Source organism: Scardinius erythrophthalmus (assembly GCF_964197995.2).
Source record: "Scardinius erythrophthalmus genome assembly, chromosome: 2".
Lineage (NCBI taxonomy): Eukaryota > Metazoa > Chordata > Actinopteri > Cypriniformes > Leuciscidae > Scardinius > Scardinius erythrophthalmus.
The window spans coordinates 58,271,280-58,285,710 of record NC_138222.1 but is presented as its reverse complement, the minus strand read 5'-3'; the positions used below and the strand labels follow the sequence as shown (position 1 = coordinate 58,285,710).

At 37.7% G+C, this 14,431-nt stretch overlaps 1 protein-coding gene across 2 annotated transcripts in view; it reads right to left on the bottom strand.

Annotated features, from left to right (window-relative positions):
* Positions 1-133: 133 nt before the first annotated feature.
* LOC308687244 (B-cell receptor CD22) overlaps positions 134-14,431 on the bottom strand; it is a 39,159-nt gene continuing 24,861 nt past the window's right edge. Inside the window, exons 1-8 of one of the 2 annotated variants that reach the window (XM_081359611.1) lie at positions 6,418-6,437; positions 4,564-4,599; positions 4,152-4,409; positions 2,638-2,895; positions 1,536-1,787; positions 1,156-1,428; positions 646-762; positions 134-524 (exon numbers count right to left, since the gene is read on the bottom strand). In XM_081359611.1, coding sequence (XP_081215737.1) covers positions 481-524; positions 646-762; positions 1,156-1,428; positions 1,536-1,787; positions 2,638-2,895; positions 4,152-4,409; positions 4,564-4,599; positions 6,418-6,424 — 1,245 coding nt within the window. In that variant the 5' untranslated portion in view covers positions 6,425-6,437 and the 3' untranslated portion in view covers positions 134-480. Of the gene's footprint in view, positions 525-645; positions 763-1,155; positions 1,429-1,535; positions 1,788-2,637; positions 2,896-4,151; positions 4,410-4,563; positions 4,600-6,417; positions 6,438-14,431 lie in introns of those variants that run through there. The other variant, XM_081359612.1, reaches the window with a different exon arrangement.

Below are 14,431 nucleotides of genomic sequence, written 5' to 3'. Positions count from 1 at the left end.
AAACAAAATTAGGAAACTTTAAAATAGAATAATAGGGTCTTTAACCTAATTTTGTGTCACTTCACCCAACTCCGACGTGATGATTTTTAAATATATATATATATATATATATATTTGGGAAAGATGAGATGTTGAAGATGTTTGCTTTATTAAGCAGAGCAGATATTCAAGACATAGTAAAACAAATAAAGACTTAATGTGAAATTGAAAATTGAAAATGATATCTTCATATTAATTACAAAATAATTTCAGCAAACAATGAGGATAAACATTTGACAATTTACTTCAACATTCAGAACATTGAAAAACAGAAGAAACAATATGATAGAGATACAATGATACAACAAAGCTGCAGTAGCTCAGGCAGAGTTATTTGAGAATTTTTTTTTTTGTCACAATCAGACACATCATGAATTTAAGTGAATAATGTTTAAAAAGAGAAAAAACAGAATGGGATTTATTCATCAGGACAGCCGACTTTCACTCCTCTGTTACAGCATATTGACTGATCTCATCAGACTGAGCTGTAAAACACAAAATATTGAAAAAATTACATTCTAATTATTCATAACGATAATCGATCTGGTTAAATTAATCTATCAGAGAACAGATCAGAGAGAGAGAGAGAGAGAGAGAGAATCTCACCATGAGCTCTGTAGCATTTGACTCCTATAATGATGGTCACGAGCAGATATGGAGAAGCTGCCAGTAGAAAACTGAGCAGTTTAAGAACTGAGAGAACTGGCAATGGAGCTTCTGAACCTGAAAAATGAAACAACCAAATCATTTCATCATCATCAAATGGATTTTATTATCTATAATAAAAAATAATGTACCGTCTAGTCTAGTGCCACCAACTGCTCAGATTTTACTTTTCTTCAGTTATATATATAAATATATAAATATTGTGTAATATTTGTATTTCTGCTCACTGACTGTTATTTTGGAGTTTGACAAATTTTATCCAACATATTTTATACTTAAGTGCATCATACAATTATCCTTCAATTCACATATTATGCCACATACTCCTTTCATTTTGGTCTTTATAAGTGTTTTAAAAGCACTTTGTATAAAAAAGATACACTGATCTCAGTGGTAATTTTTCCATGGATGTGAATCAGACTGATGTGAAGGAGAGATTCTCACACTCACCTGAAAACGTCAGTGTAACTTCATCACTGGTGTGTGTGTGTCGTGATCCTCGCGTCTCTCTTCCACTACAGCTGTACTGACCTGTGTGAGATTCACTAACTGAACTGATTCTGTATTCCTGTGATTGACTGACATGAATCTCTGAATCATCTTTATTCCAGCTGTAGGTCCAGCTAGTGACGTCTGTCTCCTGTATGTCACATGTGAGATTGACCGTCTCTCCTCTGAACACTCGTCCATCAGGCTGAACACGCAATACAGCTCTGGGTCTCTCTGTGAGACATTAACTGTGTTTAATTTAACTGACAGAACATGATACTTTTGATGGATGACATTAATCTGAATAATATTGTTACTATTAAATCAGATTGGCACATTACCTCTGACTGTTAGCATGACTCTATGACCTTGTGTTGTGGAGTTGTTTTCTCTTATTACACCACACCAGTACACTCCTCCATCAGAGACTCTCACATCTCTCAGTGTTACAGTCTCATCAACAGATTTTATTAACTTGAAGTCTTTGTACCAGGTAATCCTCAGTCCAGTTGAGCGTCTCTCGTCACAGCTCAGAGTAACTGTGTCTCCAGTGAACACTGAACTCTGGGGCTTCACAGTTATTCTGGGTTTGTCTGTAAATATTTAATGATCTTGAGTTAATATACAGTCTTCAGTCATCATCTATCACTGCTTATGTTATTTACCATTTATATTAGTTATATTTAATATACTTTTTTAATACTTTTTCTGTTCTTGTGAGTAATGTAATTATATGCTGTTTTAAGTTCATCAAACACAAGAGGTTAAACTTTAAACTCTCAGAATGAAAGTACATGAAGACAAATCCAGTGCTTCAAAGAATCAAATGATCTTTTTTTAATAAATTGATCTTAGAACTATAATTAAAAAAATACTTTTGTAATACCATTTTTTACAAAAAAAAATAAATAAAACATTAATCAACATGTAACATTTTTTTATAGTTCAAATGTCTTTCATAGTTTTGTGCTATTATTGTTGTTGTATGATTATTAATGGACAGATTGCATTATGCATACAGTTGTTTCTATTTTTTTTATAGTACTTAACTAACATTTATGTTATAGTTAACAAAGAAATGCATATATTTGCATTTTAGGGTGCAACTGAAAAAAAGGTACATCTGTGATTTCCAGGGTACAAATCATATCTTTTAACAAAGATATGTTAATCAAATATTCATGATAATTATTAGCGCAGGCAGAAGGCTTGATCTGATGTTTTATTAAACAACAATTTAATCTATTCTATTCTATTCTATTCTATTCTATTAGAAAATAAATTGATGACACATTGCTATTGAAAATGGCTTGGATTCATCTGATCTACAGTGAATCAAGCCTAAACTTTTACTCTCATTTTGTTAATAATAATAATTGAACACAAACATTATAATATACAATCTGAGCATTATCCTGGTGTCAGTCAGTGATGATCACTCACCCGACACAGTCAGAGTCACTTCATCACTCCAGTAAGAGCAGTTTGATCCTCTGCAGCCGCTACACCTGCACTTCTGTCTGATCTCTGCAGTGATCTTGAACTCTTTCTTATTAGATGTGTAATCTCTATCTCCACACTTCCATCTGTATGTCCATCCTTCCCCCTGTAAGTCACATGTGAGAGTGACAGTCTCTCCTCTGAACATCTGTGATGGTTCAGGCTGAACAGTCAGAACAGCTTTAGGTCTCTCTGGAAGAACTGCACAAACAGAAGTTGTGATAAAACATTAGAAAGAAACCAAGAAAAGTGAATAAAAGAGGATAATGAAAATGTATTTCTCGTCTGTCCAGTAATAGTGCAATACAATTAAAATATCAATAAATCTGTAAGAATTGATAAATTAGGAAATGCCGGACAGTCTGGTTGGGGGTGACTAGACCCTGAGAGGACAAAAGGACCTCTCTGGAGATTACCATTTGAACTGGCTCTCGTGCACCATCGAGGCGAAAGTCTCACCTCCGAATCATCTTCATCTACATCTCTTTCCCTCTCCCCTCACTCCCTCTCCCCCTCTCTGTCATGCTCAGATGATCACCTGAATTCACCCAAGAAAATGTATAGTTTAATGTGAATGATTATCACAGAGTATTTTTCATGTTTGGTATCGTTTAAAATGTCACAGTGTGACTGGTGCAAATGTCCCATTTCCAAATAAGTAAAACAAAAGGTAATAAGTTTTTTGAGAGTTTATGGACAACTGGCACACAAGGAGGGGTTGGCCTCTTGACAAATAGTCTCCCTACACCCAAAGGTGCGACCTCTGAGTGCAAATCTCTTTTGTTAGCACATGTTTCCATGTGAAAGAGGTCTGGCTATTTAATGAAATGCAGCAGGGAGTTCGGGGCCTTTTCTGTATCTCAGATTCGCCCGTGAGGCTGAGAGTGAGATCTCTCAGCCTCATGTATTTCTTAATGTTGGGTTTGCATCTTCTCTCTATTCCAGAGCATTTGATGTTTTGTATTATCTTTGAATTGATTATGAAATTGGCATGATACATTTACCTGACATAATAAATTGTCACATTTGATTATTCTAACTGACTTTGACATTATTTTCATTGAAGAGTTAAATGGAATAGTCAAACATTTGGTCATAATTAATGATCCACAGATATCATTAAAACCTTTTCATTTATGGAGTCAGATGAAATAACGAGAGAATACATATTCAAATGTATTGCATTTAATCAAAAAATACTTTGCCTCGAGAAAAGGACAGTGACACGTTAAGACCTTCTGCGCTGGTCGGATGCCGAACTTTGGGCCGATTGAGCGCGAGCTTACAAATCTAACCGCTCTGTTCCTCTTGAAACATCATGCCCTGCTCGCTGAGAACAATAACCTCACTTTATTTACAACCACCTTCTTTTCTTCTGTGTGCAAATAAAAGCCCGTCTTATCACGTCATCACTTCTCAGTGTAACTTATTTCTGCAGTGAAGAGGATCAGACTCACATGATACAGTCAGTGTAACCACGTCACTGATCTCTGACTTCTGTCCATCACTTCTTCTCTCTCCTCTACAGGTGACGTTGATACTACTCTGAGATACACCAATTCTGAAGCTGAATTCTCTGTCAGAGCTGAAGGACTGAGATGATCCGTCTCTAAACCAGCTGTATGTCCAGTCGTCTTCAGTTCCTGGTATTTCACATCTGACAGTGAAAGTTTCATGTATGTCAGGCTCTATAATCACTACAGCCTTTGGTCTCTCTATAACATCACATAAACAGATGTAGTTTAAACATGGAGCAGCATCTGTTACATAAACAACAAACTCTCACTGTACTCGACACACTGCTAAACACTTTCTGTTTCTGTTCCACTGTGTAATGTGTGTGAAGACTTGAGGAAATGTATAAATCACCTTGAGTTTGTCCAGAATGGATGTTTGAAATCAGCACTACAAATCAAAAGAGACAAAACACATTGATTTATTTGTTGTTGCTTCATTCATTTTCATACATAAATGCGTTTAAATCAGCATTTGAAAAATTTATGATGGTTATAAGGTGGCAGAGAAATAATAAAACAGGCTCATTAACAGAACACTTGTGTGCTTATATTTTTAAATGTAACAAAGACATGTAAAAATAAACAATTCTGATAAAAACACTGATCATGTGTTTATGCTGAGATCTCTGTTGTGGCATTGAGCAGAACTGGAGAATCAACACACACACCAGCTGCATCCTCACAACTTCATTCTGGAGAAAATACAATATTGATTGACAATATCAGTCTCTCCAAAAAAGGCTTAATTTGTCTGCTGATTATATGCAATTATTATTTATTTTTATTTTTTTGACACCGATTTACAAGGTCCTTTCAGACAAACACAGACTGTGTTATTGGGTTAGTATAGAGTTCTCATGGCAGTAAATGCTTTAGAAAAACTACATTAGGGTCAATGACATGACGTGCACAATTTTGTGTCCAAGTGCATTATTCCATTTTAATTTGATAAATTCATGACATTTAACTCTATTCCATAAAAACTATTCAGTTTGAATAAATGTTTAGTATATTCAAGTAATAAATATTACTTTATGTTTTGGTATCTTAAACCCCCAAAATGTCTATGTTGTGCAACCGTCACAAATGAACAGACTAAGAAAACTATTTAAAACGGTGTTTTAAAAAGAGGAAATTCACAAGAATAGACTAATTGAAACCTTTCATATAAACAAATTTTATAAATATCAGAAGTTTAAAACTGTTAAGAGAATTGAAAAACCTTTGTCCAGGATTTGATGTCAGATGTCAGGGTGACAACATGGGTCTTTTATTATGAAGAGAAATAAGAGTAAACATGATAATGAAACATCCAAATGACCCCAATTTATCCTTGAGGCAGAGAGAAAAGGTTTGTAAATCTCTTTTTGAGAAAAATAGATACTTTCAAGTATGGGTAAATTGGTACACTTTCCATTTTAGATAGTACATCCAATGTAAAACTAGGAAAATGCTATTTTAATCTTAACTTATTTATTATGTATATATATGTATGTATGTATGTATGTATGAACTTGCTTCATTTTCTATTCCATCAGCTCAACATTGTTAATTTCTATCATATCAAATCAACTCTATATATTCTTCCAGATCTATATAAGTCAATAAGTGGAGAGATTGAGGGTGAAAGAGGAAGAGTGAAGAAAACATCTATGTTCAATAATAGTTTGCTGATGCTGTCATGACAGAGCTGAAACCACAGTCTGAAGATCTTATTTTCCATGCCATCAGTGCTTCATACGGGAAGTGGCTTCATTGTGGTCATTAACGTCACTGGTCAGAGTTTGAGACTGAAGAAACGCAAGCCGTCTCACAACATCATCTACACATCTACTACTAAACTCCAGGAGTTTCCAGAACAACAAAACCTGACATCAAATCAACATCTGAGTTTCCGACATCAATTAAAGACTAAATGTAGATAGTGAAGATCTGAAGAAAACAAAGACAACTTTACAGAACATGACAGCATGTTCAATTCACACATGAATAACTAAACTGAACTACAATCAGAGTAATGATCAATACACTGATCTCATTCAGCACATCAGGTGTTTTTTACTTTAACACACAGATGTCATGAACTACTGATGGATTTGATACTCGTATTAGCAGCATGAATAAAAAAACAATTTAATACGGATGAACTCACTACAACATTATACAAAATTCACAACTGATGCATAAATGAGAAAATAATACTCACAGATCATTAGAGGAAGTGAACTGAGCTCCATCCTGATCTATTAATGACACGCTGTCAAACACAGTCAGTCTTATAGACTCAACACTTCCTGAACTTAAAGAAGAGAGTCAGAGCAACAGAGAGGAATTAAATAGACACAAAATATCTGATTCGATTAAGTATTGATTCTTAACAGCATCTGACAGCTTCTATAGCTCAAATGTGTTTTTTTTTTTTTTGCAAGTTACAGGTAATGATGCATGTGTGCATCCTGAGGTTAAAGCAAAACAGATAAAAACACCACAAAATTAAAATGTTAAGAAATAAAAGTCAACAAAAATATTTATACTTAAGTAGAAATACCAATAAAACTGCACTGGATATAATACTTTGTAATGCATCTCTGGTTCACTCTTTAGAAGAAACATTAAAAGGGTTCTGCCAGACACTTAATAAATATAACTTTTTAGGGGTTCCCATCATGTGATCATTATATGGATTTAGTTCATTAATTCTGTTAATCAATTGATTGTTTTATTTTAATAAAATTTTATGAATTAAACAGTTTGTAAATTTGTTAGCACTGGATTATTTTTATTTTTTTTAATATACACATCAACCGCAAAGTGGCGCCCTCTAAATCTACTTCTACTCAACCTTCTGACATTATAATACAGCAAGAAACCATTAAATGTAAGAGATGTGTCCACTGGCTGCCCAATTGTATTTAGGGAAATAGTTCTAACTAAGCTAAACCAAACTAAGAGGGGTGACTCAGGGCAGAGAGTCAGGGCAGAGAATGCTGATATGGTACAGAACACAACTCATAGACTCAATCAAATCTATAAAAATTGGAAAATTTTACATTTGGTTAAAAACCCAAAAAGACATTGTCTCCACAGACCGTCACACGTTCTTGTGTGCAACATATTTACCCCCGGCTGAAACTTACTATTACAATGAAGAAATCTTCTCCATCCTGCAAGAGGAGATCTGCCATATTCAGACAAAAGGAAATGTGTTAATATGTGGCGATTTAAATGCCAGAACCGGAAACAAACCAGAATTTGTCATCCCTCAGGGAGACAAATATATTACAAACACCAGCCATGCACCCTCTGCCCTCATACCACCTCAGAAATAATTATGACAAATTCACAAACAAAAGTGGGAAAAGCCTATAGAGCTCTGTCGATCACTGGGCCTGTATATAGTGAACGGCCGCATACGGAATAGATTATTACAGACATTGACCCAGTGCATCTCAGAGCATTCACAGCAGGGACGTCACTAGAATTAGAAGAAAGGGGGGGCTTAGCCCCCAGGGTACACTTTACAGGGTTTTTCCTGGTTCAAAACGAGGCGGACGTGGTAAAATCCTAATAATGTATTTTAATAATAAGGTAATTAAATTTGTATTTTTTGTATATCATCATATAGCCTGGTGTGTTTCTCACACTATTTTTGTTGGTGTAGCTTGGTACCTCTAGGGGGGTTCGGGGGCATGCCCCCCCGGAAGAAAATTTTGTACATTTTAAAGATAAATTCATTAATCTGGTGCAGTCTTTGAGTCACCCGAATCCACTGTTAAAAATAAATAATCCACCCGCAAACCACCCATATTCTCTGATTTAGATATCTGCATCTGATCATCACATTACAATTATTCAAATTCTCAGTGTTAAGCATGATAATATGGTAACATATCACACTGAAGGCTGATTTAAAATGAACATTTATTTAAAATAAAAGTTCTTCTTTTGGCAAAATTACATTTCCTTAATAGCCCAAACAGAGGCTTTACTCCCTTCAAACTTAAATTGTCAATGTTTCATTACATCACTGTTTGAAAACACTCCTTTATAAAGGGCATTTTTCCCTAATTTTATTAAATGTTTGCTCCATCTTTCATTTCAAATTCTTAAATTTGATCAATATATTCAATTAAAATAATAAGACACTAGGCTGTTAGTTATACCAATCAAATTAAATAATTTACATTGAAAAATTATAACTGTATTAAATGAGATTATTTTAAATATTTTTGAATATACAAATAAGGAATGTTGAAAAGAATGCTACTTTATGAAACTAAACCGCCAGTAGGAGGCGGCAGGCGACCGTCTTAATGAGCGAGTCATTGAGTCATTCATTCAAACGATTCGTTCAAAAGGCTGATTTATTCAGAATGAGGCACTTTATGAATGGATAATTGAATCTTTGACTCAATAGATTCGGTTAAAATGCTGAATCATTCATTAATGAAACACGGCTGAGTTTGCTGTGAGATGCGCTATGGTTCTGTTGTTTGGAACTATTTTCGCTGATGCTGAAACAGAACAAAAACAGTCATTGCATGTAAGTGACTTAATTTTAATTATTTGTTTATTGAACTGTTATGAAATCAGTCTCGGTTTCAATCTTGATGGCATTCAGGAAAACAGCTCTCTGGTCGTGTGTAGCCTAGGCTATATATTGTTTCTTAACTATAATAGCCTATGTTATAAATAACAGCGCGAGCCTCAACAGCTCAACTTTGTTACCGTGGGCATAAATAGGCTATCTATGACCGTCAGTAGCCTACATTATAGGGCTATCAATCGCCACTTACATTAAATGAAATAAAACAGAATCTTCCTCACGTTTTCGGTGATTCCCTAGTTTTTTTATTTTTATATAAAAAATTGTTTTAATCAGGGCATTTGTCCGGATGGGCTACAATTCTTACTTTCTCCCTTCAAAAAAGAAAAAAAAGCGGTATTGTCGAGTCCTTGTTTTCGATATGTTCGATGTTTGCCTTGATTGGTTTTCCCTGAAGAGAATTACGTTACTGAAAACGAAAGTAGAGTGATGCACGTTTCATTGTGTTTTACCGTGATGAGGGGGGGAGGGGTGCATAGCAAGTTCAACTTCAGACTAGACTAACGACGAGACGAGATGAATCCTCCAGTTTCTTGCAGCGCTCCGGTCTGCAACGCTCTGAAAGCTGCCACAGTTCACACCAATGCAACGAGACGGTGCGGTGCATCATCTTTATAGCACAACGACTCTTTGTACTTCAGTCCAACTTCCGACTTTTCGGCTATTTTTTATAGCTGTATTGTATATATAATTTGTTCCGTCTAAATATGAATGAGGATACGGTTATTGATAAATCGAATTGTTATTGTTGTTCTTATTTTGATTTAGGGGGGCTTAGGAACATTTTGGGGTAGCTTCAGCCCCCCTAAAATAGGCCTAACGACGTCCCTGATTCACAGTCAGGCCTCAAACACCTGTCAGACCACTGTAAAATGACACTATATCTAAAACGAACTCAAACCAATGAATCATGCAGACAGTCTTCTTTTTACTGAGGCTGCAACAATCCGACAAGTGGAGAAAAACAGTACAGAAAAATATCAAAATGCAATAGAAAGTCAAACTACCAAATTATTATTGGACAAATTTATAATTAACACATATCCAGAAAATAAAATAGGCATAAATCTGGCACTACGTGACATTACCAACATATTCCACCAATCAGCATCTATGTCCAATTTGAAAAAAAAAACATCAAAAAGGAAACCAAATAGGTGGTTAACGCACTGACATCTGGCGCAACCATGTCTCCAGCTGACCCGGGTTCGAATTCGACTCAAGGTCCTTTGCTGATCCCATTCCTCTCTCCCCACCCAAAAGCTTTCTTGTCAACCTTCACTATCCTGTCCAAAAAAGGCACAAAAAAGGAAACATTTTCAAACAACAGAATGAAATCTTTCCAATCAAAAACACTGAGATCCTGGTGTGATACAGCGAAACAATCTCATAATACTCATAGGGGGGTGAAATGCTCATTATGACCACCGCTAGCGTAGCTAGCGAAAGTGGTCATATAGGGATTGTCAAAGTTTTTTTTTTTTTTTTTTTCCGTCACCTTACTGAATTTTTCGTCAACGATACCAGGGACACCGAAGCACCGGGGAACATGAAATTTGGTGGGCATGTAGCCCCACTAGACTTCTAAGGAAAAATTTCGTTTGGTCCCCGGGGGCCACTCCCCCCCCGCGCTGGGCCCCCCCAAACCCCAAAAAATGCAGTTTTTCCTAAATAACTACCTGAACCGTGGCACCGAGGATGAAGAAATTTTTATGGTATGTTGGTCTACTAGACTTTTACGGAAAAATTTCGTTTGGTCCCCGGGGGCCACTCCCCCCCCCCGCGCTGGGGCCCCCGTACATTTTTCGTCAACGATACCAGGGACACCGAAGCACCGGGGAACATGAAATTTGGTGGGCATGTAGCCCCACTACACTTCTACGGAAAAATTTCGTTTGGTCCCCGGGGGCCACTCCCCCCCCGCGCTGGGCCCCCCCAAACCCCAAAAAATGCAGTTTTTCCTAAATAACTACCTGAACCGTGGCACCGAGGATGAAGAAATTTTTATGGTATGTTGGTCTACTAGACTTTTACGGAAAAATTTCGTTTGGTCCCCGGGGGCCACTCCCCCCCCCGCGCTGGGGCCCCCGTACATTTTTCGTCAACGATACCAGGGACACCGAAATACCGGGGAACATGAAATTTGGTGGGCATGTAGCCCCACTAGACTTCTACGGAAAAATTTCGTTTGGTCCCCGGGGGCCACTCCCCCCCCCGCGCTGGGCCCCCCCAAAACCAAAAAAATGCAGTTTTTCCTAAATAACTACCTGAACCGTGGCACCGAGGATGAAGACATTTTTATGGTATGTTGGTCTACTAGACTTTTATGGAAAAATTTCGTTTGGTCCCCGGGGGCCACTTCCCCCCCGCGCTGGGGCCCCCGTAAATTTTTTGTCAACGATACCAGGGACACCGAAGCACCGGGGAACATGAAATTTGGTGGGCATGTAGCCCCACTACACTTCTACGGAAAAATTCCGTTTGGTCCCCGGGGGCCACTCCCCCCCCGCGCTGGGCCCCCCCAAACCCCAAAAAATGCAGTTTTTCATAAATAACTACCTGAACCGTGGCACCGAGGATGAAGAAATTTTTATGGTATGTTGGTCTACTAGACTTTTACGGAAAAATTTCGTTTGGTCCCCGGGGGCCACTTCCCCCCCCTGCGCTGGGGCCCCCGTAAATTTTTCGTCAACGATACCAGGGACACCGAAACACCGGGGAACATGAAATTTGGTGGGCATGTAGCCCCACTAGACTTCTACGGAAAAATTTTGTTTGGTCCCCGGGGGCCACTCCCCCCCCCCCCGCGCTGGGCCCCCCCAAACCCCAAAAAATGCAGTTTTTCCTAAATAACTACCTGAACCGTGGCACCGAGGATGAAGAAATTTTTATGGTATGTTGCTCTTAAGGGCCCACATCAACCTAGCCCATAATCACTCATTTGTGATTTGCGCCCCTCCCATAAAAAATGAAAATGCAATATTATTCTGCTTTAATCGCCCCTATCTTCAGTGGAGATGTTCAGAACTGCACCATATTTCATGTGTATGATTAACTTGACATCCTCTGGGGGTATCCTCTGCTAAGTTTTGTAGAATTTCATCCATGGGGGGCAGTGGTGGAGGAAGTACTGAATCTCAGTACTTAAGTAAAAGTACAAATAACCAGAGACATATTTACTTTAGTAAAAGTAAAAGTACCACAATGAAAACCCTACTTAAGAAAAAGTACCTGATTTTAAATGTACTTTAAGTATTAAAAGTAAAAGTACTTTCATAACAATTTATTCTCTTAATGTCTATATTCTAATAATTAGGGCTGTAACAATATGCAATATGAAACCGAAATCGCGACACTCGGACCCACGAACCTGTGTCGTGGTGTGAGTGTGAGAAGGCAGAATCGCAACACACACCTTATTTGAAGTTAACATTATACAATACGTAGACCTGGATAAATTCTTTAAAATTGGGCAATCCCAGCGTTATATGGACGTGACAATTGCAGTAAAAACTTGAAATGTAAATTCTCAAATTGAAACTGTTTATATATCCATACTCCCTTAATAAAGAAGTCCAGACATTAGAAAAATACTAGTCTACAGACACATGCGTTTTATATTTTAATATGAGGGAAATATAAATCCGTAACGTGACACACAAAAAAAATCTTTAACTTTTAGGTGGCAAAATATTTTTTAGTAATTCTGTGAATTTCACTGTGCAAACCAAAAGTAATAACCACCGGATGAAGAACATATCACAGAACATATCATATTCATTTTATTTTTTTGTGTTCACATTTATGAGGAAAAAACAATGTTACGGACGTGTCCGTTCTCCATTACGCACGTGAGCGCTCTGAAAGCGGCACTAAAATACTGCTTTAAAACGTTCACAGAGACCTCAAAAGCCCTTCTTTAAAGTGAATTTCGTTTCATATTAATTGTATCTTAATTTTAATCAATATTTCATTCATGTTTCATGGATTTAATAAATAAGTAAATATAGCAGAAAATAGATCAGGACACGGAGGCGCGGGCGCGTGAACTGGTGAAACTCATGAACCGAAACTCAGGTCTGTACTTGCCTCACAGACCTGAGATGTATATAGAAAACTTGAAATGTGTACTTTTAAACAGAACAATTCAAAACGAAAGAAAACAGACTGTTTTCTGCATGTAATCCGTATGAAATGTGCATTTCTCTCTGGCGCGTTCACTGCAAAGATCGCGCGTCAGAATCAATTAAAATGTCTCCTTGTTATATTTTAAATATTCATAATCATTACTTTTGCCGGTTCTTTGTGACAGCTTTCTTGGCAGCGCCACAGTTGCATGTTACATGAACGCGTCAGCACCGAAAACATGGAGATTTTTTTCAATCCCTGTTTTGGCAAGGGGAAAAACTGATCAGAAAATGTAACGAAAATGTAAAGAAACGTTGTAGAAATGTAGTGGAGTAGAAAGTATAATAATTGCTGCAAAAAGTAACGAAGTAAAAGTCAAAAGTATGCACTATTGATTCTACTTAAGTAAAGTACAGATACGTGAAAAATGTACTAGTAAAGTAACGAAGTATTTTTACTTCGTTACATTCCACCACTGATGGGGGGGTATAAAATAAATTCATTTATGTGCACATTTAGTGACTATACACTCATCGGCCTGTAGATGGTGCTGTTGAGCGAAGGGTTGCTGGTTTAGGATGATACTGTCACACACACACATGCAGGAATACAAACAAACGCAAACATGCACACACACTGACATCCACACGCACAGACACACACCCATACACACACATACAAATCCACATGCACAGACACACACACACAAACACACACGCGCACACATGTACGCACACATACATACACGCACAGACACACACACACACACACACACACACAGACACACACATACACACATACACACACACACACACACACACACAGACAGACATGCACATACTATTACTTTTTTTAGGTATATACATAAACACGCAATACAGCCAAATTACTCCACGTCATTTATTTTTGTGGAAAGCCAGTGCAGGCCTGAGCGGCGGTCATATTTTGTACCGTGATGCGGTACATCTAGTTTTCACTCAATCTCCTGTTAATCTTGAGTACCTATAGAGTAGTATTGCATCCTTCATATCTCCAAAACTGGGGGCGGGCCGTGTGGGCGGTGTGCTATAAGTTAGCTGTGCTAACCGAGCTAACAACAACACAGAGAGACATTTGAAGTAGTTTACTCACCGCATGCGACAGCGAACCTTTATCATTGTGACTGCTCGATCCTTAAGCATTAGACGATCTGCAAATCCGTCGATCTGGGCTTTGTTTATAAAACAATCATCGTCGAAATGCAGGGAACAAAGAGTCTTGCACAACTTCCGTTGATGCTTTGAAAAAACAAACTCCATCCACTGTTCCCTTAACGCTGGGTTCTTTGGGAATCTGTGCAGGGTTGTCTTGCCCTGGCAACCAAAAACCCACTTCTTTGGTGACATTGACTTCCCTAAAAGCCGAGCATAGCGCTTTGAGGTAACGTACTGCTTTCGCTCTCTTCTCTCTCTGGTCTACGAGTGCGCGCGCGCCCGCGGAGAAGTGC